The sequence below is a fragment of the Oryx dammah genome, unplaced genomic scaffold (assembly GCF_014754425.2).
Source record: "Oryx dammah isolate SB20612 unplaced genomic scaffold, SCBI_Odam_1.1 HiC_scaffold_22, whole genome shotgun sequence".
Classification (NCBI taxonomy): Eukaryota; Metazoa; Chordata; class Mammalia; order Artiodactyla; family Bovidae; genus Oryx; species Oryx dammah.
Window position 1 is genome coordinate 38,331,906 of NW_024070206.1, and position 27,461 is coordinate 38,359,366.

Below are 27,461 nucleotides of genomic sequence, written 5' to 3' on the forward strand. Positions count from 1 at the left end.
TAACATTTTGTAGTCGAAAAAGGAGTTTACATATTTTATTGCTTCTTGTGTGCAGCTGTATCCTGTTAACAGAATTTGCTTGCTAGGTATGGTGGAAGATGAGGTGTGAGAAGCAGAACCTGTGGCTAAGAGCACAGACTAGAGTTTCAGCTGTCTACATCTGAAAGCCCTGTTCAATCTCAGTTGATACCCTCTATGTAATTTTTGTCAAGTTACCTCACCTCTATGCCTTGGTTTCCTCGACTATAAAAATATAAGTGATAATAAAACCTAACCCATTATGTCCTTGTGAGGATTCAACAAGTCAGTCCTTACAGTGTTGAACACATAAATACATATAACATTTGCTCTGTTCCTGGTCATGAGGATCATGTTAGCTATGAAACAAATACTAGTATGAATTGGAGGTACTGAATTGCTTTGTCCGATAAGTGGTGGAGACATATGAGCTTTAGTGCAGGGGTGGGGGGAACTCAGTAGGGAAAAGACACAGGTTAATGAGGCTGGGCAAAGAAGGAACACATTGTTGGTACTGTAGGAAGAATGAATTCTAGAAGACAAAGCCATCTGGTTAAAATTCTTTTTTTTTTTTTTCTGTATGTAACCTTCCTCTCTCCCCATCTTTCATATGAGAGAATGAAATGAACTTTACAAATAACACTTCTGATGCTACAAAGTTCCTTCTGGGTTGTGAGAAGAGACACAGATCTATTTCAGTGTGACATGGGGCACAAATATCATTTCCTATGGGGAAAGCTGACTTCAAATTCCAAGTCTGTGTCTTCTAGCAATGAATCTGGAGGTCAGTACCCATATCTTGTTTATACTATAAACATTTACTCTCCCGCTTTCACTGCCTAAGAGAGAAAACATAACAAGGGCAGCAAGGAAACTCATATTTGTTTCTGAATGTCTCAAAACTACTAGAATCCCTACAATTTTTTCTTTCTTTCCACTCCTAAAAAGTTTTCTTAATCATCACCTGTGGTTACTCTGAAATGGTTCTGATCTTGGGTGGCCTTGGCCTGCAGAAGCTTGAAGCCAGGCTTAGGTTACTGGCCAAAGATGGAGGTTGCATTATGGCATTATACCAAATCCTAGCCACTAGGCCAGTGGTCAGTGACAAGGCCCTAGCCCTTTAGCTTTGCAGAGAGAAAATTCCTGCAATGATAGTAATAAAACCAGTAAAATATTTATTAGGAGGGGAAATAAAAAAGAGTACAGTATGTGTGGATAGATACATAGACAGACTCAGTGTTGCTGAGTTGCTCCCTTTTGGTAGCTTGAAGTACTTATATGGGGCATTTCTTCCAGGTTTCCTTTGGCCAATCATTTTGATTTACCTGGTTCAGAATCCATATTTGGTCTGTCTCAGGATCATCCCATGCATGTATGAACAGGCATTTGTCAGCCAAGATGGATTCCACTGAAAAGGCCTATGGGTAATGAGCATCAGTTGGCATCACTCCACTTTTGTCCTCCAAGGACCTTTTCTGTGCCTATGTAGTCAGGGAGGTCTCCTGACCTGACAATGAAGAACATGTGATCTCTTCTATCTTGGCAAAGCCTGGCCTTCTTTGTCAATTGTCCTGCTATTGATATTTTGGAGTTTGGGTCCATAGGGAAAGAACCTCCTATTGCTTTACTCTGGGAGGGGGAGGAGAATCTATCTCCGGCCTCACTTCCCTTAGCCACACTTAGTTGACTCACAGTCAACAATGGTAACATGTGTTTCTTGCTGACTTCTTTTATTAACAGTAACACTTTACCATTATAACTCCCTGTGTGTTTCAGTAGGACAGCTTTGTTCCATCAGTTTCTGAAAATACCTCTTCTGTGTCAGCCTTTTTCAGGCACTTAACTTTTGAAACTTAGAATACTTTTGGGCGGCTGGTCAGAGAACAGTAAGACTGATGCTTCTTGTTACACAGCCCCAGATGCCATTCTCAGTAATTACATACTACAAACCCTTGAGGAATGACACCCATTTATTTTGAGGGATACTCCTTAGGATTTCAGACAGCCTTTTTTCCTCCTTTGTGTTTGAGAGCTTAAGTTCTGAGGACATCTATCCATTTTGACAAGTTTTATCTATATTTCTTCCAGGAGGACTCTGAGATTCATGCCAACCTGATCAATCTGTGTGATAAACTTGCACTCCATACTGCATCCCCTTTCACACTCTTTACTGGAACTAGACTCTGCTGAAAGTTCATTTCACTTTATTCTAAGCACAGGGCTGATGGACTATAGCTGCTCTGCACTTCACTCATTTTCCATGCAAGTGTCAACAGGCATGGACCCCCATTAGCACATTTAACATTTTAAAAGGTATCTTTTTATATGGATTTATTAAACCATGAACAGGACAGTGTGCCATCAAAGTATCCTCAAAATAAAAAGATTTTTAAATTCTGAATTTTCCTACACATGGAAGATAATCATTCTAAAATGTGCTCTCTGAAATTGCTGTGACCTAACTTAAAAGTATTTTACAAAGCAGAAGATTAAGTAACCTGGTCTGAAATCATTGGCCAAAGAAACCAAGTGCAATTTAGTCTACCTTATTTATAAGTTGAACTTTGTTCATTTCCTTTAAAATATTTAAAGTCAGTTTATGTTAATAAAAGATATAGAACTGAGCAATTACGATAAGTAAATCAGAAGAGGGAGACAGAAAAAGCAGGTGTCAGGGATCAGTCAGTTATAGCAAGAAAGTGGATACACTTATCTTTGAGCCTCCTGTCCAGGGTCAGGTGCAGAAACAAATTGGTTGTCGCTGTCATCTCTTGAATACTTATAATGTGTCAGGCCCAGTTCTAAGGGTCTCTTTATGTGTGAATTTCTTTTACTTCCACTGCTATCCTATGAGGCAGGTATTATCAACACCCACACCTTATTTACTAAATTTTTTTAAACTTACTTCGGCTGCGCTGGGTGTTTGTTGCTGCACGTGGGCTTTCTCTAGGTGCAGCAAGCAGGGGCTACTCTTTACTCTTTGGCCTGGTGCACAGGCTTCTCATTGCAGTGGCTTCTCTTGTTGCGGAGCACAGACCCTGGAGTATGTGGGCTTCAGGAGTTGTGGTGCATGGGCTTAGTTGCCTCATGGCAAGTGGGGTCTTAGTTCCTGGACCAGGGATTGAACCTGTGTCCTCTGCATTGGAAGATGGATTTTTAACCACTGGACCACCAAGGAATTCCTGACATCCACATTTTACAGATGAATAAACTGAGGCAAAAGAAGGTAAAATAATTTGCCCAAGTTAGCAAAGCTAGTATCAGTTCAGTTCAATCCCTCAGTCATGTCCAACTCTGCTCATGGACTGCAGCACGCCAGGCTTACCTGTCTATCATTAACTCCCGGAGTTTACTCAGATTCATGTCCATCAAGTCAGTGATGCCATCCAACCATCTCATCCTCTGTCATCCCCTTCTCCTCCTGTCTTCAATCTTGCCCAGCATCAGGGTCTTTTCCAATGAGTCAGTTCTTCACATCAGGTGGCCAAAGTATATGGAGTTTCAGCTTCAGCATCAGTCCTTCCAATGAGTATTCAGCACTGCTTTCCTTTAGGATGGACTGGTTGGATCTCCTTGCTGTCCAAGGGACTCTCAAGAGTCTTCTTCAACACCACAATTCAAAAGCATGAATTCTTTGTCACTCAGCTTTCTTTATGGTCCACCTCTCACATCCACACGACTACTGGAAAAACATTAGCTTTGACTAGACAGACTTTTGTCGATAAGGTAATGTCTCTGCTTTTTAATGTGCTATCTAGGTTGGTCATAGCTTTTCTTCCAAGGAGAAAGCATCTTTTAATTTCATGGCTGCACTCACCATCTGCAGTGAATTTCAAGCCCAATAAAGTCTTAACCACAGTGGTGGTGGTGGTTCTCCAGAAGGAGTCAGAATTTTACCAGTAAGAGGTAAAATTTTCCCCTTGCCTTGATTTTTAAAGAAGGGGAAAAAAGTGTACTTAGTGGCCTTAGTCTAGGTAATATAATAGAAAAATGAAAACAAAAAACTTGATTACGTTTTTGCAAAAGAATATATTCTCTGTGAGGCAACTTCTTGCTTCAGTGTTCTAAAGTTAGGGGAATAGCACTCCTCTAGAACTTAGAGGAGCATGCACTTTGCTTTATAATATTTTCACAAGCACAGATTAGGTTTTAAAAATACTAGGAGATACTCCACTGAAGTAGTCTCTTAGACTGTCTTACTCATATAGCATATCTTTTAAGCAGATTTTGAAAGTGTCTGCTTGAATTCAATGCAGAGTTAGCTTGTTTAGCCAATGCTTAAAAACATATAGTGCAGATTACTGATAAAAAGGCTTCTGTCTCTAAGACTCAGAATGCTGGTTTGTGGGATGGCATCACCATCTAGGTGAGCTCAGGATTATGAGGTATGGATGGTTGCTTTTTCTCCACATGGATGAGGGATTTGGTAGGGTGACCTGTGGAACTGGAAGACCACAAATTTGATGAGGAAAAAGAGTCAGCTGTAATTAATCATCTTGCCTATAGAATAAACAATATTTTGTAAGATATATTTTTAAAAACCAAGGACTATATTTGCTATCATGGCATTATATTTATAATATACATGAACTTTAATCCATTAAAAGTGTGAACTGAACACATACCTGGTGGCTCAGAGGGTAAAGAATCTGCCTCCAGTGCAGGTGACCAGGAAATGGCAACCCACTCCAGTATTCTTGCCTGGAGAATTTCATGGACAGAGGAGCTTTGCAGGCTATAGTCATGGGCTTACAAAGAGTCCGATATGACTGAGCAACAGTATTACTAGTAAGAGTTAAAGATAAACTAAAATATGTGTTAATGTAAGTAAATGTGTGTATTGCTGACTCTAATATTCAGAAGTCTTTTCAGAAGTTGAACTTAGATAGCCCTTTTGATTATATTCTTCGAGAGAATGCCAGATGGTGAGAGTTTATATAGAGATGATTATTAAATAACTCACATTTTAAAAATAGCTCTACTGGGAAAAAATTAATTTTGTTTTCAAAACATGCTCTATGTATAGGCTTTCTATTTCACTGATAGCCACCTTATGTTCCCCTTGTTTCGCTGTTTATTTTGGAAGTGGAAAGTAATATAGGGGGTTGGGAAAGCAATTGAGCATGTAATTTACTCTAGCAAAGGGAAAATTTTTGGATAAAATCACCGACTCAATGGACATTAGTTTGAGCACACTCCAGGCGATAGCGAAGGACAGGGAAGCCTGGCGTTCTGCAGTCCATGGAGTCTCAAGAGTCTGACATGACTTAGAAACTGAACAACAGAAAAATCTTTGAAGTGCTTTTTGGCTGCACACTGTTCGTTCCAGTAGGGGGCAGGAAGTTGCAGTCTGTGAACTCGCAAACTTTTAAGAGGTTAAAGGAAGAACAGTAGCTCGTTCATTTGAAATTAGTTTATCTAATTAAACAGCTGTTATTTTTCTTAATATATAGATTCTATTAAGTCCTCAAAGAGAGATTATGATCATTTGAAAAATATTGTAACTAATCAGTAGCTCTCACAGTTCTCCTCCAGAGAAACCTATATGCTTTTACAGATTTCAAGAAAGTATTTTTCATGTTTTTTTAAAACAAATGGAAATTTACTACTAATATATACTCCAGTCTCTATCCAGATGTGTTTTAGGACAAGAAGACAATATAGATATTTGTTGTTAACTAAGAAGGAGTCACATATCAATACTGTGCAGCAATAGTTATGCCTCCTGGGCTTCCAGGCGTTACAGAAATAAATGGAACAAAACTCTGCCTGCAAAGAGCCTGAATTCTAGAAGACAGAAGATCCACTAGAAGTTACCAACAAAATAAAATTACTTGTTTTTCAGTCACTCAGTCATGTCCGACTCTCTGTGACCCCATGGACTGCAGCCACTCAGAACTGTTAGAAAGAAAAATAGGTTAGAAAGTGAAAGGGTTAGACTGGTGGTCAAGAAGACATCTCTGGGAACTAAGAGGCAGTCCCTAATTTTATATGGGTTGCTTTCTTTTTTTTAAGTCTTTATTGAGTTTGTTACAATATTGTTTCTGCTTTATGTTTTGTTTTGTTTTTTTGCCCCAAGGTGTGTAGGATCTTAGCTCCTGGACCAAGGATTTGAACCCATACCCTCTACATTGGAAGGTGAAGTCTTAACTACTGCACCATCAGGAAGTTCTTGGGTTGATTTCTAATAGTTCATTTTTAGGCCCATGTTTTGCCACTAAGAACTACTTTTCCCACTAAATTCTAATATAGTAATTAGATCCTTTAAAAAGTAAAGTATTAGTCACTCAGATGTATCTGACTCTTGTGACCCCATGGACTGTAGCCCAACAGGCTCCTCTGTCCATGGAATTCTCCAGGCAAGAATACTGGAGTGGGTTGCCATTCCCTTTTCCAGGATATCTTCCCGACCCAGGTATTAAATCCAGGTATCATCATTATAGGCAGATTCTTTACCATCTGAGCCATCAGAGAAGACTAATTATATCCTTAAAACAGCTCAAAGAATTGGTGTCAGGAAAAAAACACGATAAAGCAGTGTTTGAATTCTGGATGTGATACCACCAGTCTACTTTAGACATACCTGTTCTTACTAGGACTCTCTGCTCACTTGCAATGTCATGATCATAGTATGACTAGCAAAATTGACAGCACTAAGGATCACTTGTAGAAGGAGCCTAGTAGAGTTTCGAGTTCACATAATTGGAGAAGTAGATATTGATAATCTATAATATAATTGACTTGATGAACATGAGTTTGAGCAAGCTCTGGGAGTTGGTGATGGATAGGGAAGCCTGGCATGCTGCAGTCCATGGGGTCACAAAGAGTTGGATATGACTGAGTGACTGAACTGAACTGATAAAACAGTCTTCCAGAACATGAGTTGTATAGAGGTTCAGATAGTAAAGATTTTTGGCTTTGTGGGCCATAGTCTCCAATGCAACTACTTTGTTGTTATGGTGTGAAAACAGCCATATACAACCTGAAAGTAAATGAATGTAATTGTGATCCAATAAAACTTTAGTTGTAAGAGCAATGGGTAGGCTGTATTTGGCCCACTGGCTGTGATTTTACAACCTCTGTTCTTGAAAACATATATGACTTCAACTATAACTTATAAAAGTATTAGTAATTGGAATACATTATAACTGAACTCAGGCTTCCTTTGTAGCTCACTGATAAAGAATCTGCCTGCAATTCAGGAGACCTGGGTTCAATCCCTGTGCTGGGAAAATCCCCAGCAGAAGGGAATGGCTATCCACTTTGGTATTCTGGCCTGGAGAATTCCATGGACTGTATAGTCCATGGGGTCGCAAAGAGTCGGACACGACTGAGTGACATTCACTTTCACTTTTTCATCACTGAACTCGGTTGCCAAATGTGGCACTAATTCTGTGATATAAAGCATTCAGTGATCTGTCTTGGTGTGCTAGAAACTTGTCTTCCTGACAAAGAGATGGAAATGACTGGGTAGTTAGCAATGTCCCTAATTATTATAAATCAGAAGTCCATGGCCGATGGCATCCTTCTATCGGAGCAGAACTGCTAATAGATAAGAGTGGAGTCTCTCGGGTGAGAAAGCATTTTGGTTTCTTATTTGGTGGGAAAGGAGAAGCCATGGGGTTCAGAGCTTTTCAGTAGCATAATTTTCTAGGAACATTTCTTGACCTTGGGTTCAGGGTGACACTTTATTGTCTTTCAATCGTGGCCACTTACCGGCCCATCTCTTCCCTTTCTCTAGTCTAGAAGTTCTGAAACGTTCAAGTTGCATTCAAATGACCTAGGAGAGCTTCCAACAGTGGCAGACAGCTGTGCCAGCTATTCTGTAACCTCACCTTTCACATCCCCATTCTGATTCAGAAACAGCTATGGTGATGCTCTGGGGTCTAGACTTTTAACACACGCAAACTGCTAGAAGATCAAACGAGACGTGTTAAAAAGAGTTAAGGTTCTATTTGAGTAAAAATGGATTCCATGGGGCAGCACCAAACCAGCAATGATTAAAATAGCTCTGCCAACAGGAGCCAGGGGAAAGACATTTACTGAGAAACTGCGGAAGCAAAGAAAGGGAACTCTGGGTCGGCTATAGCTTAAAGCCCAGTCCGCTGCTGGTGATTGGTTGTCTTTGGAGTTTGGATTTCACCGTGGTGAGGCGTTCACAGGCTGAGGTGGGGGCTTGCTTACATAGTAGGCGGCCGTGGCTATAAAGCACCCTCTGTCTACGTCTCCCTGTGCATTCATGTGACACCCCAGGCTCACCCAGCGGACACTTTGAGAAATACTGCCCTAGGGGAAGGACTTGTTTGGCATCTAAGACAGATGGACTGGCATAAAGATGGATTCCTGTTCCTAAAGGACAAGAAAGGACTCTTCCCTTTGTCCTCTTTCTTTCTCCTCTTCAGACAATTCTGTCATCATGGACATATTTGTCCTGCCTGGAAAATTTGGTATTCAGAGGAGCAGGCTGGGAAGCTGAGGGTGATGACAGGCCATTTGGGAGGAAAGAAAAGAGGAAGCATAAGACGTGTGTGGCCTGGTGAGTTGCTTTACCTTAATTTGGCCTTGAGATATGACCCAGCCCACAGAGACAGGCCATCATTAGGTGCTACCTGTCCTTTGTGGCTGGAAAAGCAGTGGCTGTCAAATACTGATTCTGAGAAGGCGCAAGTGTCTTGAATAGTCCTGCAGAAAATGGAGTCCATCCTGCACTGATTCTACTTTTTGGGTTAAGCAGGAGCAAAGTTTTTATTATCTTCAGTGAGAACTTCTTAGGGAAATATGGAATTCATGGCTCAGGTATTTCAACAGTGTGGCCAAAAGTGTGGGCCTTATACATAATGTGTGCATCATTCAATTCAGAGTAAGACTAGGAAATGACATACGGAAAGTTCTTGGCTCCTAAGAGTTCAGAACATATTAGTCATCGGCATTACTCCAACATAAGGCAGGGTGGGGTGGGACATGGAGGGAATCATCCCACCAGAGGGAGGGGGATTCTCCAGACCATTTTGTTGCCTTTTATGGGTAAATGGGGCTTCCCTGATGGCTCAGTGGGCAAAGAATCTCCCTGCAAAGCAGGAGACACAGGAGACGTAGAGTTTGATTCCTGGGTAGGAAAAATCCCCTGAAGGAGGAAATGGCAATCCACTCCAGCATTCTTGCCTGAAAAATCCCATGGACAGAGGAGACTGGTGGGCTACAATCCACTGGGGTCACAAAAGCTGGATACAACTGAGCAACTAAGCATGCACACAGGCAATGGATAAATGATGTGGGTTTCCGTCTGGATCATGGCCTTAAAGAATTAGAGAATAATCTACGTGAGGTTTAAATGTGAGTTGAAATGAAGTTTGATACTGTTTTTTCAAGTCTCCAGTTTCCAAATGTGTGCTAAGTCGCTTCAGTTGTGTTCGACTCATTGTGACCCCATGGACTGTAGCTGGCCAGGCTCCTCTGTCCGTGGGATTCTCCAGGCAAGAATACTGGAGTGGATTGCCATGCCCTCCTCCAAGGGATCTTCTGACCCAAGAGTCGAATTGGCATCTCCTGTGGTTCCTGCATTGCAGGCAGATTCTTTACTGCTGAGCCACTGGGGAAGCCTCCAATTGCCAAATAATTGTGTCTAAAACCAGAGTGAGCAAGACAGAACACTTGTTATGGCTCAAGTGTGCCCTACTTTCTGAGTTGGTGTGGTTTTCATGCCCATGGCGCTCCAGCACAGGCCTGGTGGAATTTCCAGCCACACTTCTTTGGATATTACTTTGCTCCCTAGGTGTGCCAAGTAGGGCTGAGGAACATGTTTCCTGTCAAATACTGAGACAAGATCGTATGTTTTAAGTTTTCATTTGGTTATGTTGGTCTGGCCACAATTGTTCTTATTTTCTTAAATTAAACAACACTGCCAAGGCTTTGAATAGAAATGTGAAAAGGAGTAGTGCTCTTTAATTCTGAGTTTTATTTTGTGTGTACCTTAAAATCTATTCTATCTTCATATGTACTACCATGCTCATATTTGTGAAACGGCTTACTCTCATCTTTTGCATGGACGAATGGATCTAGCCCAGTGGTGTCAGAACACGGCCTGGTGCCAAAATCCTTGCTGGTGACGTGCAGGCCCTCTACAAACCTATATTTCTTTTCTGTCTAAATCTCCTGCCTCTGATACCAGAGCAGCATGGGGTTCTGCAGGTTAGAGGCAGTTCAGGCATTCTGGTTGAATGATTTTCCTAATGAAATTTTATTAGGAAAAAACCAAACCTACAGGCAGAGGAGGAGAGAAAAATCAAAAGATAATTCTAGTTTGAATGTCTCCAAGGGAGACATGTGTTAAAGGGATAGGTAATTGAGTAGAAAAACATAGATTCAAGGTATGTTTGTAATACATCAAAGAAACAACACTTCGAAATGTGGTATGATATAATGCAGAAGGGGGCAGGACAAGAAAAACATAGGATTCAAAATCAGAAGGCCTGGCGTCTTGTCTTGGCCATAACAATTAGGAGAGGCCCCCAAACTCTGAGCTTCAGTTTCAGAAAATGGTGATAAAGCCTTCTGTCTTCCTTGCTGTATAAATCAGATACACCAGTGCATCAGTGCTTTCTGGACAATACAGCTCTCAAAATGGTCCAGTAATAATTATACTTTTAAAGATAGAGATAAATATCATATGCTAATACTTTTGTAATATATCAAGAATGTATGCACAGTTTCTTCTGCTTAATATTCAGTGAGGTACTGAAAGGGGTATGAGGAGGTGGTGAAAAAAGAAATAAAGGATTGTGTGATGTGGGTTTGCCATATTCAGCTGGGCTTTCCTTTGTGAGCATTCATAACTGTCTGTGTATTTAGGATTCATTTCCAGCGTCAGAAGAGGTGGCCTTTCCTGTCATGACACCAGCAGCGATGTCTCAACTAATGAGGAGAGGTTATCCCAAAGGACGGATGCTCCTTTACACAGGTTTTGCTTCATATACGGGCAGACCTCTGATTCAGAAAGGTCTGTTTCATTTTCTAGCCGTTTCTGCTTACTCCCCAGGCTCCAGCCTCATCCAGTCTGGACATGGAGTCTCTGGGCCTGAAACCTCTGCTACCACTCTCCTGGGGCCCAAGAGCAGGTGTGTGTTGGAGGGGGTTGCTGCTGAAAGCCCTCACCCTGAGGGCTCAGCAAAAGCCCACCCAATGCAGCCTGCCCAGAAGTGTGGAACGAGGGTGAGGATGCCCAGACTGTAAGCGGCTCTGGGAAGAAGGATGCATCAATTATGTCCTGTGGTGGGGGTAACAGTTAGCGAGACAGAAATCCTCCCCAAACATGACATTGAAGCCACTGGAGAGGACTATGGCTTCCTATTTAGTGCTGGGATCCTACAGAAATCTGCATTTGACCTTTGGCGTTGGCAGTCTCTGTAGCCAAGCTGCATAATAATGAAGAGAAGAGGAATAATTGACTAAGAGATGGAAGAGGCACGTCATAGCCTTCCTGCTGGTCTCGGATCAGCACTGCTCCCCTCTGCATGGCACGTGTGAAGCTCAAGTGACATGTCGCGTGGTCACGTGCCCCACAAGGGAGACACAACTCATGAGGAATTTTCATTTCACCAGTACAAACAAAACAAAAAGCCAGCACAGATACCCCATTGGGAGGCTGCAGTTTTTGTGTCAAACATGTCTCAGTCCAGTGCCAGGCCCACTAGGGAAATTCTGATGGTTCTGTTTTCCAGTCTTCAGTGGTGCCTCATACTCTCCTTGGTCTGGCGTGGTGTATAAGCCATACTTTTTACCTGTTTCTATGATGGATAGAAAATATATGCAACAATAGATTTTTCTGTCTTTCTCTAAAGCACTCTTGGAGAATGATTGCTTATAATGAAAGCTTTGTCATAGGGGACATTGTTATAATTTAAAGTTGTCAAATGATGTGAGAAATTGTTTCTTTGGTCTTATAGTTTCTTGTTGCAAGCAAAGCATTTATTGTAGATAAAAATGTTTTATTGGGAGATTTTATTTCAAATGTATTTTTTAATATATAAACTGTTCCTTGTCTGCCTGACTTTCAGTCTTGGCTATTGATTGGATATATGGGTGCCATGCTCTTCATTTACGTTTTATTCATATTTGTGGGATATGTTCATTGTTCTACCTACTGTTTCTCTTAATGGAGTATAATTAGATTCTCCCTGATATCTCTTTCCCCCCTTTTATTTTTCTATATATACTCACACATCTTGTTGACCTGTAGCCTGAGAGTGGCATATTTGAGTTCTGCTTTTTTTAAAATTTTTTATTGAAGGATAATTGCTTTACAGAATTTTGCTGTTTTCCATCAAACCTCGACATGAATCAGCCATAGGTATACATATATCCCCTCCCTTTTGAAACTCCCTCCCATCTCTCTCCCCACCCCCACCCCACCCGACCCCTCCCTTCTAGGTTGATACAGAGCCCCTGTTTGAGTTTCCTGAGCCATACACCAAATTCCCGTTGGCTATCTATTTTACATATGGTAATATAAGCTTCCATGTTGCTTGAGTCCTGCTTTTGCTTTGCTGAGGGCAGGGAGAGTAGAGTTCTGGGAGGTGATGCTAGCCTTTGAGATTGGGGTGTCCATCTGTGATCATTGTTTTCTGCGATGTTGTTGGTAGTCTAGTTTTAGAACTCACTCCACATGGGAGTGTGCTATCCATATTTGGGGGTGGGAAACTGAAGATTCCTAAATTCCGCAGTTCCAGGGTGGACCTTCTGAAATTCCACTTTTGACAGAGGCAATGAGACCAAATAAATAACTCATTTCTCCTAATGCCTTCCCTTTCCTCCAGCATCTTTGTCTGTTTCCTGCTCAGAAGAGAAAATTTAAAAAGACAAGGAAACCTCTTAAGTTTTGGCTGCTGACTTACTAATCACTAGTGGGGAGGAGGTAAAGGAGAGGAGAAAAAGGACAGGAAGGAGGCCAGGGAAATGCTCACTGAATCTCCATTTCTTTTTGTAGAAAACATACCCTGGTGTCACCGTCTTCCCATCTTTACCTCTCAGCCTATGTTTTCCACCAGAGAGCTCATGAAATGCCAAGTCCTGATAGTGTTTCTACTTCTGGAGATTCATCCTTAGGGCAGCAAAGGGTCTTGTGTTTTTTGGGGGTTGTATACATATTTTTCCAAGCTGGTCCACTCGCCCCTCACTCTCTTTTCTCCCAACTTGGGCTTTAATAGTGGGAGGGGGAGTTTCTACATTCCTGTCCACCCAGTCTTCCCTCAGATCTGTTTCCTAAGGATGAAGTCACATTAATTTGTGACACCTCCTGAATAGTCCTGGTTCCCTCCTTTCTCTGGTTTTAGGACAAAGCCCATTCCTTCCTTGTCCCTAGGCTACTTAGGTAGTACTAGTTATTTGTCATTATTAGGAGTCTGATTCACTTTGGAGGGTGGTCCTGTGATCTAGCACTAGGTCGTGATCTTGAGCTGAAGTTCCCACGAGTAGTCAACAGCGACACCAGTGATCTGGCCCTTTTATCCCTCTCCAACAGTCTTTTTCCTCTCAGTCTCTGCCTTCTGGCAACACGATACTGCTTGAGTCACTGTGCCTCCTCCATCCTCAACTGGTGGTGTCCTCTGAAGCTGAAAAATGTCTTTAACCGACTCATCTTTTATTCTTCTTCTATCCTCCCTGAACATGCTCAACAACTTTACCAGGTATTCCTTCCCCACAGCTCCATCTTTGTGACCAGCTAGCCTTCAACACCATCATCCCCCCCCCAGCTCCCCTCCACCCCACCCCTGATACAGACAAGACTGCTATAGATCGACGGCCTCATTTGACCTGCCTGACATGTTTCTATCATATCATGACATGTCACACTGTTTCTATCATATCATGACATGTTCACACTCTCCTTATGCTTCATATTCTAACCATCTTTACTTCCGTCTCTGTCTTCCACTAGATGTGACCCCTTGAAGCAGGAATAGTTTCTCTGTATCAGAGCCTGATGCCTCCACATAGTAGGTTAAAGAATACACTAATCAAATGAATGGAAATTAAATTGATCTAAGAATCAAAACAGACTTTGGAATCTTTCTACCAGTGAAGGAACTAAGAGTAAATGACCTACTGTGGAATATCTGGCTGCTTGTCCTGTCACTGTAGTGGAGTGCTTTCAATAAGTAAAGCCATTTTTCTTGGGCAGCCTGATCTCCTCCATTCCCCAATAAACAAAGAATGTGAGAAGTCAATATTTTCAAAGGAAAGAAACTGGTGTAATTCCACACTTTGAGTAATAATATCTGCTCTCTGTGGTCTGTTTTTCTTTTTCCCTCTTACGTCATTATAAATGGTCTTGAATTATCTTTGATCTTTTTTAGTGGATGGCCATTGAAATGGGGGAAAAGAAGCCCAGTAAATGATGGGAAATAAAAATTTTAATATGTAAATAAAGTATAGTTTTCTCAGAAAGAAATGGAGGTAAAGAGGTTTAATTTTTAAACCTGTTTGCTTATCCTAAATTCAATAGGTGTGTTATTGCCAAAACCTTCCCTTTTAAAAGACATGTCATCTAATAACATCCAATGTTAATACCTTTTATTTGTTCAGAGTAAATAAAACACCACTGGTAATTACCACCAGAAGTTTTATGAATGTGGTTGGACTGCTTACAGAAATAAATTAAGCTTTGGATCCTTCCATACCTATTCTGCTCTAATAAGACTGCCTAAAACGCATTTCGGGGAATTTCTTGGGCAGAATCACTTTCTAAGAAATCAAAATAAGGAAAGAGTTCAGAGGTATTTTTGTTTCATTTCATTTGAAAGATTTAGCTGCACGCCTAACATATGCATTTATTACATTTGATTTGAATGTGTGATATTTGAGAAAAATGCCATTAAAACAATTTCCTAAAGACCCTTTATACGGAAGAAAAAATACAGATACAGCAGCTGGCAATTATTTATAAAATGTTTGTGTTGCTGACTTGGGAACTTTACTATAGTAAATGGATGAAATACAGCTGGGTATGAGAGAGATTTAAAAGGGAATAAAAGGAAATTAAAATACTAGAGTAGACAGAATAATCTCCCCTCCCTGAGAGATTTCCACATCCTAATCATCAGAATCTGTTTTATTACATGTTAAAATTAAGGAGTTAGGTTTGTAGATGGAATTAAAGCTGCTAATCATCTGACTTTAAAGAGGTTCTCATATTTTATTCATATGGGCCCAATGAACTCAGAAGGGCCCTTAAAGATGGAAGACGGGATAGAAGTGGAGGTCAGAGTTACAGAGAGATCTGAAGATCTAAGCTCCTGGCCTGGAAGATGAAGGAACCTCAAGTCAAGGAATGCAGGCAGCCTCCAAGCTAGAGTAGGTCAGGAAATGGATTCTCCCCCAGAACAACCAGAGAGAAACATAGTCCTTTCGATACCTAGATTTTAGCCCAGTGGGAATTCCAACAGTAGGGAGAGAGCAAACTAGCCAAAATGGCAGCGGTCAGGCTCTCTAATCCCATGGCCTCTCGCTCTTGCCCCACGTTTTGTAAATAATTACGTAACAGCCGAGATCACTCATAGCAGTGAGCATGCGCGTCATGAGGTAATCGCTTGGCCATGGGCTACTTGTATTACATATGCTCCACCTCAAAAGCCCTTGGGGCTATGTTATGTGATGTAGTAATGGCTGCTTCATCAGGCAGGAGAGAATAAACATGTCTGCAGTTCAGTCTTCTTAGCTTATGCCTTGCCTACCCTGCACTCAACGAATAGTGTGTTCAGTGAGATACAGTGCAACAGTTGGCTCTGTGAGCAGGATCAGCAATACATCAACTTACCAGACTGTAATACATTTGTAGTGTTTGGGGTAACTTGTTACAGTTGTAATAGAAAATTAATACAAGTACATTCATACAATATAATACCATACAGTCTTCAGAAACAATACAGAGAATACCTAATGATGTGGAAAGGATTCATGGTATACTTTTAGGACAGAAAAGCAAATGGGGAAACACCATGCAGAGGAAAATAAAGTTCCTGACCCAAGAATCAAAACGGGGTCTCTTGCACTGCAAATGGATTCTTTACCAGCTGAGCTAGTTTTGTTTTGTATGTTCTCTACCATATTGATGTCATTAAATGAGAGAGCAAAATCACATCTGGCATATAGAATTTTTCACTTTGCTAAGTCATAGCACCATTTTTTCCCCCAATACATTACAATTGAGTACATTTTTCTAGTTCACAATGCTTTCCAATATCTTATCGTGTATACAAAATAAGAGCAGTATCTCATTGTGATTATTTGTCTGTCATAAAAAATTATTTGGGTGTGGTGGTCTTTTTATCTGTAGAATGTGGTACCAAATGTATTTCTTTTTCTCCTTTAAAAAAAAGAAAAGTTTTATTAAAAAAAAGTTTACTTGTTTAGATAACATTTTACAGTGTATCTTTCAAAGTTTATCATTGTTCTTCATGGATGCTGGAATTTCCCTCCTTATTTCCTGTATTTGCTAGGTTCCTTTTGTAATCAGAAAATGTTGAAAATGATTGACCTTAAAACCTGAGACAAACTATTAGGAGCATTTTTTCTCCTTTTTAAGAAAGGAGATTTTAATTCTCTTTAAATGGTAAACTCCTATAGGTTAGCATTGGCTTTACTGAATTTCTGCATGTCAAACACAGTTTAAAACAGAGTTAATATAATGTCCATCTGATTTATTTTTGGATTTTTTTTTTAACAAACTGAAGTTTGAAACCTGGGCCTTGTGAAATTATTTTTGGCATACCAAGACTAATCTTTGAATATTTCGTAAATGGTACCAGGATTAATTAAAATAACCAGATAGCACCTGCATAGTAACTAAAATGTCAGATGAATGAACTTCATGAACTTTATGTATGAACATCAGTTGGATAATCCCTTTTCTCTTTCCTTACCAGATTCACTACTGCACCCATCATGTTTAAAAACAAGTCACTGCCTTTCCTTCGTGCACTGTGTGTTTGATTTTCATTAGTGGTGGATTTTATGACTACTCTTTATATCTGTAGAGAACATAAAGGAAATTAAACTTCCATAGGTTGGATAAAATGCTCAGTGTTCAGTCAAATGCTTTATTTGATGTCAAGTGCATTTTTAATAACTATTATCTTTTGTGGATAAATAAAACTGCTACACTTTAGTATAAACTGGTCAGGTTCCAAGTTGGTACAGAATGTAAAGATTTAGTGTGCTCAGTCATGTCCAACTCTTTGTAACCCTTTGGAGTTAGTTGCCAGGCTCTTCTGTTCATTGGATTTTTTCGGCCAGAATACTGGAATGGGTTACCATTTTCCTCCTCCACGGGATCTTCCCCACCCAGGGACTGAACGTGCATCTCCCATGTCTCTTGAATTGCAGGTGTATTCTTTTGAGCTGTCAGGGAAACCCTGGGAGGTAACAGACCGTGGCCACCAATAGAGGGGGCTCCAGCATCAGGCCTGCCTGGGTCAAATGAGGGCTTTAGTTCTCATTCTCCTGGGGCTCCTAGCAAGTTACTTCATCTTCTTGAGCCTCGTTGTAAAATAAAAAGTGACAATCCTGATCTCCTTGTGTTGTCAGAAGTAAAGGAAATAAATGCCTTTTCCACGTGTAAATAATCAGTAAACGGTGGCTATCATTACTTGAATGTCCTTTTTATCAAGTTGTTACTTTACACAACTTAGGAAAATTCAGTATCTACTTGTGTTTGCATCTTCTGCTGTTGCTTCAAGGAATCTTTTCTTACTAAGTGATATAAAGGAATACATATGTGACAAGAAACTGGCTGTATGAAAAGCTGTCTGTCAGAAGTGACAAATATCTATGTGGTCTCCATGTGTATGATTGTTTTCTATCCCCTCATTTGAATGAGAATATGAACCTGCACCCAGTTCCTCCAAACTGCCTTATAAAGGGATGTGACAGAGAATTACAAAAAGACCAGGGTGTTTTTCAGGGACAAGTTACAAAGGAAAACAAAGTGGTACATGGTTTTGTCCTCAGAACTCTCCTAGGGAAACAGTGGGAGTCCTGGAACTCTTATTCTTTTAGACAAATGTGCAAAAAGCAGAAGGCATGGGGGGATTTAGTCCTTGGTGAATGGGTGTGGGAGTTATAAATTGAAAATGAAATGAAAACAAAAGCGCCTTGCTGGCACTTGCCTTCTCCAATCAAAGTGCTTAATAAGGATCACTATTATGGATTTGTATATATAGGTTGAACCCAAACCTGGGTGTTACTTTTTGAAATAGTAACCATGCCAAAGCCTCAAATACCGTTCAGTAACAAATCCCAAAGCACAAAACAGGGACTTAAAACTGGTGTGTTTTTCCCAAAATGCTAAATATGACTTAAAGAGCCAGATTAGTCATGTTAAAATGGGGAATAAAAGAAAAATTCTTAAATCATATTTAATCAAATGAAATAGCTATGGTTTGCTAATTTGCTTTACTCATTCTTGGAATAAGTTATTTATTAGCTGGCATGTGGAGACTCTGGAGGACCTTGGGGTGCTCTTGAAATATATTTGAACTGTCAATTTTGTTAAATGTAGATATAAAATAATATTTCATGATTCCGAAAATTTATAAGTTTTCACAATCATTGTTTTAACACAGAAATCTGTTTATTAAACCCAACAAAACAGAAAAGTATACCAGCCCTCCATATTTTGAATTTTCAAATTAAATAAGCAAATTCTAAATCCACACCTTAAAAGATGTTTGTGCATCTATGTATTTCCAAAATACTCATATTTCAATAAGATTTTCACATTATATTCACCAACAGTATCACAAGTTTTTTTTTTCTTGTTTACGTAACTGTAAGGAACCATAATTCTAGAAACACTAGAAGAAAAAAGCATAGCAATGTCCACAGTTACAAGAAAAAGTGCACATTACTTGGTCACAACCACAGTCATTACTTGAAAAACTATATGTAACAAGTAGTTAAGAAATGTCACTGATGCCTTAAACTTATCAAAACCCAAATGACATAAATTTTACATGAAATAAGGCAAATTCATGAATGCACAAAGAATCTGTAATCCAACCGAAGCTAAACAACAGAAAAGGTGTACAAGAAGCGTAAACGGATGTACTCCTCCCTAAATATTTCAAAAATAGGCTTGCCTCAGTGCACAAAGAGAACACCATTCATGTGTATCCAACACTATAAAATAAGGGTCTGGGAGAGAGGAGGGGACAGTTCATTGTAAGTTGTGGCTGTATCCACTGAGAGTTCTTTACATCATTTTTACCTACAAGTGTAAATTATACAAATTGTTTCAGGAGAGGTAATGTCTCTTTTTGGAAACTATTTCTGAAAGAGAAAAGAAAACAACACACAAGAGTGCAAATTTTCAGATTGTCACTTGCAACCTCTTTAACATTCAGTCATCAACATCCAGTGGCTGCTAGAAGGATGCCCGTAAGACAGCAGCGGCAATCCGGGAAGAGCAGCTCTAAGAAATCAAGGTGTGATTTTTTTTTTTTTTTGTCAATGATATGTCTCTTTTGAATGTTAAAAAAATTCTGTGGTGAAACCGCTATGGTAAAGCTGCAGTGCTGAGTGGGATGCTTGAGAACAGCATGAGTGCAGAAATGCAAGCTTCTCTTGGAAGTAGTTCCTGATGTGACGATTTAAAGAACACAGGTAAGGGTATCTTTTTTTTCCCCCAGCATCAAGTGTTATTTTTGTAGAAAGAATTTGGAAAGAGAAGGCAAAGGGATGTGGAAAAGGTACTTACAGTAGTTTCTCAAAACAGTTTTCTTTTAGGACCTATGAAAAAGTTACCAAAGTAAAAATGACAATTCTGAATGAAAAACAAGTTTTCTTTTTATAAAAATTACATTTTTTTTTAAAATACAAGATCCTTTTCATTGCTATATCCTGTAGCAACAAGAAATTTTGGCTTTTTTTTTTTTTTCCTCCAGATACTGCAGCTTTCAGTCCAGTAAGTCAGTAGCAAATTCCACTAATATTTCAGCTGGACCTTGAACTATTTTTTATACCACAAGCTTCTTCTGTTTTATCCTTCAATTAGGAATACACAGCCTTTTTTTTTTTTTTTGCCCCAGATATTTATGCTGGCACACTGAAACAAAAAGCAGTAGGCTGGACACATTAACGTATCTCAAGTACTTCAGAGGCCAGGGTTCCTTTGAAGCACCGAAACACATCACTTTATGGATCAAGGACAATGTGGCATAATGGAAGTATTTCTCTTAAGACTGTGCAGTTAAGACCAGACGCATCTCTGCTGGGAAATCAAAATGTCATTATAGTGGAAACTGCAAATTTAGACCTCAGTGAAGAGGATCGTTGTTGGACTCAGTTCTGTTGTAAAATAAGATTTTCCAGTTCATCTGCGGAACGCAGTAAAAATGCAGCAGATTCTCGATATCCTGCAACCAGCTGTCTCACTGCATTGATTTCAGTTGGACTCAGCTGAGGTCTGGAGCTTGAACTGCTAGATGATCCTGAGCTGGTTGCCAACTGCCTCTTCATGCTGAGATCAGTGGGTCCTAGAAAACAATCAGCATAGATGAGACACGAACAAGTTTTTTCCTAGTATCTTGAACATGAGCACAAAATTAGTTGATTTAATTCAGCTATTCTTTCATGAGAAGCTACCGATACCCTTAATCAAATAAATACACCTGCTCTCAGAAAGATAGCTTGCCTGGAGAATGCCAAGGACAGAGGAGGCTGGTGGGCTGCTATCTATGAGGTCACATAGAGCTGAACACACTTGAAGCGACATAGCAGCAGCAGCAGCAGAAAGATAGACAAGTGACACGATGGGAAAAGAATGGTTAGGTTTTTTTAGACTCTGGTCCAACCACTCTGGTGGTTGCTTCTTACTGCATAAAGACACTGAAGACCTTAATATTTAAGTTTTCTAAAAAGTACATATGAAATCCATCTTCAATGCACAGGAATTTCTCTAGACTAGTGGAAAATGATGGGAATCGTGAACACTTTTTATTTGCTACATTTGTTAACAAATCATTTGGACCTGACCAATTCAGAAGTGAGAAGAGCCTACATGTGAGGCTAATGACCCCAGATGACAAGCTTCACAATCTAGAACAGAGGAAACTGAGGACCACAGGAGTTCAAGGATACATTTAGAGGTCAATAATTTATAAGTGGCACAATAGGGATATGAGTTGGGTATTTTTTTTTTTATTTGTTTCAGGCCAATGCTTTGTATACTGGGTTGACTACACTGAAGTTTAGAAGTGTATCTTATATATATATGAGTAGTATTAACAAGACTTGGAAGGCTGCTTTGCTGCTGCTGCTGCTTTAGGTATTGTTAAATACCTGAAGGGGAGAGTGTGATGAATTGAGAGAGTAGCACAGACATATATACACTGCCATGTGTAAACTAGATAGCTAGTGGGAAGCTGTCGTATAACGCAAGGAGCTCAGCGAAGTGCTCTGTGATGACCTAGAAAGGAGGGAGTGGGAGAGGGGAGGGAGGGATATATGTATACATGTAGCTGACTCACTTTGTTGTACAGCAGAAACTAACACAACAACGTAAAGCAATTATACTCCAATGCAAACTCCAATAGTCCAACATTTATTTGCATAAAATAATCACATGTTCGCATCACCAACTGGATGGACATGAGTCTGAGCAAGCTCTGGGAGTTGGTGATGGACAGGGAAGCCTGGAGTGCTGCAGTCCATGGGGTCACAAAGAGTTGGACATGACTGAGGGACTGAACTGAATGATATGTCTACTTTTTTATGATATTTTAGACATTTTTTACTGAAAAAGTGATTCAAAACTTAAATTATTTGGGTTTTATATGATTATTATTCTTGCCTGGAAAATTCCATGGACAGCAGAGCCTGGTGGGGTACAACTTCATTGAGGCTGCAAAGAGTCAGACATGAGTGAGCAACTGAGAGCACACACATATACCTAGGAGTTCACTTTTATATTCTTAACTTTCATTAAGCAATTACTATAATTATTAAATTTACAGTAATAAACTCCTTTAAAAATATTCTTAAGCACATAAGTAGAGGCATGCTACAAAACTGTAGTGATATTAGCCTCTTCGAGGCTTTGACCATGGTCAAGATTGAGCTGCTCTGCAGACCAGAGCAGAGGGCATCTACCAAAATTAAATATGATTTTTCTACCAGTGGGGGGGGAAAAAAAAACTGCAGTGATTATAGAACTTGAAAAAATTTTAACAGAATTTATTCCTAACTGTATTATCATTTTTCAGATAGTAAGATTCATTTCCTAAACTAAAATAAGGGGTGTTATTTCATCCTTCTAGTTCTCTGAGGCGTAATGAAGACAGGTCAAGATCTATCTCCCTCTACCTTCTCTCCCAAAGGGAGGAAAGGACTTCTGTCAGCCAGGAGGCAAATGTCCCATAAGAGGCGAGTGGCTTCACTCGGAATTTAATTAGGACAGAGATAAGAAAGGTACTCAAGAACTCTGACATCTGGGAGAAACTTCTCTCCACTTCTGCCATGGCCTTTCAAAGCTTTGATTTTTTTAGCGGGAGTTGGCTGCTATTTGTTCTCCTGTTCACAGAATCATGACACAGATACAACAGCTGAAAGGGAGAGGCAGGCGTGCCATGCTTGCAAACGGGAACACTGAACAAGCAAATCATTAATAGCTACTGTTTGGGAAATTCTTAGTGGATTAAGAAAGCATCATGACATAAGAGGAGTTTGGGTCTCTGAATGAACCAACTTTAAATTTTACTTCTTTCCTTTACATTCGAGAGTCCTAGTACAAATATTTATTTAAAGTATAGTTGATCTACCATGTTTTCAATTCTGTTGTACAGTAAAGTGATTCAGTTATATATATACCCACTCCACCGGTTATTGCCCAGAGAATTCCATGGAGAGAGGAGCCTGGCAGGCTACAGTCCATGAGGTTGCAAAGAGTTGGACAGGACTAAGCAGCTAAGACTTTCATAAGTATGGATATACATACACATATTTTTCACATTCTTTTCCATTATGGTTTATCACAGGATATTTAATATAGTTCCCTGTACTATATGGTGGGACCTTGCTGTCTATTCATTCTATACATAATAGTTTGCATCTGCTAATCCCAAGCTTCCAATTCATCCCTCCCCACTGGCAACCACAAGTCTGTTCTCTGCCTAGTACAAATCTTTATGAAAGAAAATTAAACAGATTTTCCTCCCAGTTATGTAGATACCCAGTATCTGACTGACTGTCAGTTATTTTATAAGGTGTAACACTTTGTGATTTTGCTGCCAAGACGCTGACTGCCATCTCGAACTGGAATTGAGAAAGGGTGGGGCAAGGGCTTGAGTTCCTTTTCGGGTGAGGGAGGTTGTGATTTCATTCTAATATTGTGGTTTATGGATAACTCCCTACCTCTGGCTCAAAGGCCTTCTCTCGCAAACTGCAACTATGGCTTTCATTTTCTTTCAGATCATTAGTAACATTGGCAAATTCTAGATGGCTCAGCAATTGAGAAGCCATTCACAGCTCTACTTTTTTCATTTTGGAAGAAAGTTGACTTCATTATCTTTGGTTTTTTCGGATCTACAGGACTTTTTTTGGATTAGGACTGAGAATATAAATCAGAAGTATGAGGATTTCTTTATGTGACTGTTGATTATTAAAATCTTCAACCTTATGAGGTTGGTTAGTGAAGCAAAAAAAAAAAAAAATTCACAAATGAATAAATTATTTAACTAGTGACTACTCAAACAGCCCTTCCCTGTTTTTCACTAATATTCATTTCTGCCTCATTGAGTCAGTGTCATACTTGAGTGGTTTGGCTTAACCCAAACAATATCATGTAATTAGAATGCATGTCGAGTGTAAAGCAAAATTTAAAAATGTATGAAGATACTGAATTTAAAGAAGTCGAAAACATTCTTGGTGACCTGATCAAATTACAGACAAGACCACTGAAAAGTGTGGTTCTAGAAGAGCAGAAGCAGTTAATAAGAAAATGAGAAAGGAAAATGTCCCCCTAGATGCTTCAAGAGAAAATGATTTGAATATCAAATGTTAAGGCATGCATTTAGGAAATGTGACAAGGCCAATTTTCTTTTTGCAGTTCATAACACTTTTTTTCCTATTGTTATTTTTTATTCATAAAAAAAAACTTATTGTGACAGTTTCAGGTGAAGAGCTTAGGGACTCAGTCATACACATATATGTGTCTATTCTCTCCCAAACTCCCCTCCCATCCAGGCTGCCACATAACATTGAGCAGAGTTCCATGTGCTATACAGTAGGTCCTTGTTGGTTATCCACTTTAAATACAGCAGTGTAGTGCAGCTGACCCTTGAACACATGGGGCTTAAGGGTGCCCACCCTGTGCCATGGTTGAAAATCTCCATGTAACTTCGAATGGGCCTTCTGTGTCTCTGGCTGCTCTGCCTGTGTGGAGTCAATTAACTGCAAACAGTGTGCATACATGCATGATAAGTCACTTCAGTAGTGTCTGACTCTTTGTGACCCTTTGGATTGTAGCCCACCAGGTTCCTCTGTCCATGGGATTCTTCAAGAATACTAGAGTGGGTTGCCATGCCCTCCTCCAGGGGATCTTATTGACCTAGGGATTGAATCCATGTCTCTTATGTCTTATGGATTGGCAGGTGGTTTCCTTACTACTAGCGCCACCTGGGAAGCCATGTGTGACTGTAATATTTGATATTGGGGGGAAGAAAAAACTGTGGAAGAGGATGCACATGGTTCAAATCCCATATTGTCCAAGGTCAACTGTATGTCGTATTTTAACCCAAACGATGCAGATCTTAATGTTCATTCTGAAGTTTGTTGTTCAATTTCTCAGTCATGTCCAACTCTTTATGACCCCATGGACTGCAGCATGCCAGGTTTCACCATCCTTCACCATCTCCTGGAGTTTGCTCAAACTCATGTCCATTAAGTCAGTGATGCCATTCAACCATCTCATCCTCTGTTGTCCCGTTCTCCTACTGCCTTCAATCTTTCCCAGCATCAGGATCTTTTCCAATGAGTCGACTCTTCACATCAGGTGGCCAAAATACTGGAGCTTCAGCAAATATTGTGCATACATGCACACTAATTCACTTTCTCCTTTGCCTCCTTCCAGTGAATATTCAGGGTTGAATTCCTTTAGAATTGACTGGTTTGATATCCTTGCTGTCCAAGGGACTCTCACGAGTCTTTCTCTAGCACCACAGTTTTAAAGCATCGATTCTTTGGCACTCAGGTTTCTGTATGGTCCCACTCTCACATCTGTATATGCCTACTGGAAAAACCAAAGCTTTGACTATATGGACCTTTGTTGGCAAAGGGATGTCTCAACTTCTTAATATGTTGTCTAGGTTTGTCATAGTTTTTCTTCCAAGGAGCAAGTGTCTTTTAATTTTCTGACTGCAGGCACAGTCCACAGTGATTTTGGAGCTCAAGAAGATAAAATCTGCTACTGTTACCACTTTTCCCCCATCTATTTGCCATGAAGTGATGGGACTGGATGCCATGATCTTAATTTTTTGAATGTTGAGTTTTATGTAAGCTTTTTCACTCCTCTTTCATCCTCATCAAGAGGCTCTTTAATTCTTCTTTGCTTTCTGCCATTAGAATGGTATCATCTGCATATCTGAGGTTGTTGATATTTCTCCCAGACATCTTGATTCTAGCTTGTCATTCATCCAGTCTGGCATTTTGCATGATGTAATCTGCATAGAAGTTGAATAAACAGGGTGACAACATACAGTCTTGATGTACTCCTTTCCCGATTTTGAACCGTCTGTTGTTCTCTGTCTGATTCTAACGGTTGCTTCTTGACTTGCATACAGGTTTCTCAGGAGGCAAGTAGGTGGTCTGGTATTCCCATCTTTTCTACAATTTCCACAGTTTGTTGTGCTTCACACAGTCAAAAGCTTTAGCATAGTCAGTGAAGAAAAGGTGAGCCAGAACCATGTTTGAGAGTCTCCTGCAGAGGTATGGATCAGCAGTGGCCTGCTATATGGACAGGGGCAGACATGGGTATGGTATAAGCCCTCTTGGAGGAGGTCACCATTAACCCCACCACAGAGCCACCAGAACTTACACAGGACTGGGGACACAGGCTCTTGGAGGGCACAAACAAAACCTTGTGTGCACCAGGACCCAGGAAAAAGGAACAGTGACCCCACAAGAGGATGACCCAGACTTGCCCATGAATGTCCAGGAGTCTCTGGTGGAGGCGTGGGTTGGTGGCGGCCTGATGCAAGGTCAGGGAGGGTGAGTTCATCAGTGCATGCATGGGACCTTTTGAAGGAGGTCTCTATTATCTTCATTACTTCCACCATTGTTTGGCCTCAGGTCAAACAACAGGAAGGAAACACAGCCCTGTCCATCAACATAAAATTGGATTAAAGATTACTAAGCATGGCCCTGCCCATCAGAACAAGACCCAGTTTCCCCCTCAGTCAGTCTTTCCCATCAGGAAGCTTCCATAAGCCTTTTATCCTTATCCATCAGAAGGCAGACAGAATGAAAACCACAGTTGTGTTATCCTCTTAATGTATCACTGAGTTGAGTTTACTAATATCTTGTTGAGTTTTCCTCTGTGTTCATCAGAAATATTGGTCATTATTTTGGTTTCTTTGTCTGGTTTCGGTATAAGCATACTACTATAGAAAATCATCAAATCACAAATGAAGAGAGAAAAAGAACAAAGGACAGAGAAATTATAAAATAGCCTGAAAATAATTAACAAAATGGCCATAAGTACATACTTATCAGTAATTCCTTTAAATATAAATGAACTAAATTCTATTATCAAGAGATAGAGAGTGGCTGAATGGATTAAAAAAAATAAGACCTATCTAAATGCAACCAGTCCATCCTAAAGGAAATCAATCCTGGGTGTTCATTGGAAGGACTGATGCTGAAGCTGAAACTTCAATACTTTGGCCACCTGATGTGAAGAACTGACTCATTGGAAAAGATGCTGATGCTGGGAAAGATTGAAGGCAGGAGGACAAGGGGATGACAGAGGATGAGATGGTTGGATGGCATCACTGATGTCCATCACTTGATGGACATGAGCTTGAGTAAACTAAGGAGTTGATGATGGACAGGGATGCCTGCTGTGCTGCAGTCCATGGGGTTGCAAAGAGTTGGACATGACTGAGTGACTGAACTAACTAAATACTGTCTACAAGAAATTCAGTTCCAATGTAAGGATACACATAGGCTGAAGGTAAAGAAATTGAAAAAGATATCCATGCAAATGGAAACCAGAAGAAATCTGAGGATTTCAGGTGTAAAAATAGTTATATTTACATGAGATAAAATAGCCCTGGAGGAGGGCATGGCAATCCACTCCAGAATCCCCATGGACAGAAGAGCCTGGAGGGTCACAGAGAATTAGACATAGCTGAGCAACTAAGCACAGAAAAAACAGACCTTACGATAAAGCCTGT

General features: G+C 40.1%; 1 protein-coding gene across 3 annotated transcripts in view; it reads right to left on the minus strand.

Annotated features, from left to right (window-relative positions):
• Positions 1-18,818: 18,818 nt before the first annotated feature.
• The window catches only part of NOL4 (nucleolar protein 4), a 467,787-nt gene continuing 459,144 nt past the window's right edge, over positions 18,819-27,461 (minus strand). For all 3 annotated transcript variants that reach the window (XM_040264815.1, XM_040264814.1, XM_040264816.1), the window contains one exon: positions 18,819-20,546. In XM_040264815.1, coding sequence (XP_040120749.1) covers positions 20,353-20,546 — 194 coding nt within the window. In that variant the 3' untranslated portion in view covers positions 18,819-20,352. The remainder of the gene's footprint in view (positions 20,547-27,461) is intronic.